General features: G+C 30.1%; 1 protein-coding gene across 2 annotated transcripts in view; it reads right to left on the bottom strand.

The window, feature by feature from the left end:
* dnt (tyrosine-protein kinase Dnt) overlaps positions 1–1,328 on the bottom strand; it is a 230,689-nt gene extending 229,361 nt beyond the window's left edge. For both annotated transcript variants that reach the window (XM_014433581.2, XM_024361242.2), the window contains exon 1: positions 1,063–1,328. In XM_014433581.2, the coding sequence (XP_014289067.1) occupies positions 1,063–1,177 (115 nt within the window). In that variant the 5' untranslated portion in view covers positions 1,178–1,328. The remainder of the gene's footprint in view (positions 1–1,062) is intronic.
* Positions 1,329–2,034: the final 706 nt, after the last annotated feature.

Genomic DNA, 2,034 nt, shown 5'->3' with positions numbered 1-2,034 from the left:
ACAATGCGGGTGGCGGGCAAACTTACTTATTAATTACGTGTTTATTACAAAAACCCTTATAATCAACAATGTGAGTCGAAATGTCGGCTTATCGATAGTTTTCTATCTTTTAAAATTCATACCAATTGATTTTCTTAGGTAAATAAAAATGAAAAAAATTTAAAAAATAAAGTTCAGTTCATTGTAAACACTGAAGAAATCTTCAAATAATGAGCCAAAGAGAACAATTTACAAGAAATTCCATAAAAAAATTTATTTATATTAATCTAAATCAATGAAACAATAAAATTCAGCAAAGAAAAATACTATGAATATAAATTCATAAGAATTGATAAGATCAGTTAAAGACTTGAACGCTAGATTAACGCTGGTATTTTTAAAGCATAAACCAGCATATTTATATTCTAAATACATCTAAAGATATAAAAATAAAATAAAATCAACTATAAAAAAACAAAAAAAACAATGAAACCTTCATATGCATGCACGCCCACATTCATGAGAGCTATATAAACTGCATTCAGAAGTTCGTAAAAAAGTAAGGTTTAAACCCTTAAAAATTCCATGTGCCTCCTTTCAGAATGTAATTCAACTGAAGAATTGAATAATGTTATTGTAGGAAAGATAATAAAGATGCAGAATCGGGTATCATACCTCGAGGATTATCTTCAGAGATAAGAATACATGATACCTCAAAAGGAATAGGAATATTTTATATTTGGGCCATATGAAGGATTACTTATAAGACTATATTATGCAGTTATAATATAATATGTTTAACACTGAAACAAGGAACATTTAAAATGGGTTAGTTCGAAATTATGCGGGCCAAGCGGCACTTCTTAACTCTGGTGTAAACTTTGCGGTAATATTTGGGTTTAAATATGTGTATATATTCATAAGAAAAGTGTTTTGCTTTAATTTTATAATTAATAAATGTAATTTTAGCGAAGTAATTACAAGTTTTTCCTGTATGTGTATAACAGTTAGATAATACTTGTTTACTAAAATTTGAATACTAACAACAGTTATAATTACTATTTAGAATATCACAACTCTTACCTAGTAACCTTTTGACTTCTTGAAGGTTGAGATATAGATCCCAGCTAGCACAGCAACTGCCGGCGAACAGGAAGATTGCCGCGAAGACTGGACACCAGAAGGACGATGAAGGCATGGTGACTCGGCAAAGATCACTCGAAAGTATCAGAAGAAGCTCGCCGAAGAGCAACACATGGAAACACAGGCGGCGATATCAGTATTAAGGACGAACGCACTCAAAAAGATAGAGGAAGCGACAGAGCGAAAAACGACCTTCCCCTAAGCCGGTTTCGGCGCTACTGGCTCGTGGAGGTATGGCGTCCGTTGCCCTTGACCGAGCATTTCCGATCTTAGCCGAACGTAACCGAACAAATCAGGCTTGTTAGCGGGTGATTGTCGTGTTTATGTCAGAGCGTATTTGCATAATTAACATGTATTTATATTATTATTTTTTTTTATAAGCGATTCAAGAGGATGAATAATAATAATTGAGACCATCTTAAGTGATTTTTATTCAGGTATCTAATGAAATGTATGATTTATTAAATTCCTTGTTAAATCTCGTTATACTTTCGTAAAATATTTTTCTAAAACATAATAATAATAAGATTTTTTAATTCATGATGTACGTAATCTCTTTCTCCACATTATTTTATTTCTATAATCTTATCTTGTCAGTAATAATACACAAATAAGTCAAACTTAAAATATAATATTTTCATAGTTTGTTTATATAGTATTGATAGTGTGGATTAATTGAAAATTAAAAGTTTTAAAAACTAATGAATTAAAAAAAAAAAGTTAACTAAACATAAGCTTAAGTAAGCTCAATAATAATAAATATGACTCTCTTGTCAAATTGAAAATTTACTTTTTCATATGGTGTTTTGACTTAAAATGATCTGGGCAGAATAGCCTGCAAAACGATTTTTGAAATTTGATGTGAGGTGAGAATTTATATTTGAAGGTATGTTATATTATTAGTGATAATGT

This window comes from Halyomorpha halys, unplaced genomic scaffold (assembly GCF_000696795.3).
Source record: "Halyomorpha halys isolate HHAL.00 unplaced genomic scaffold, Hhal_1.1 Scaffold1226.1, whole genome shotgun sequence".
Lineage (NCBI taxonomy): Eukaryota > Metazoa > Arthropoda > Insecta > Hemiptera > Pentatomidae > Halyomorpha > Halyomorpha halys.
The sequence above is the reverse complement of the archived record's forward strand: the minus strand, read 5'-3'. Positions and strand labels throughout refer to the sequence as shown.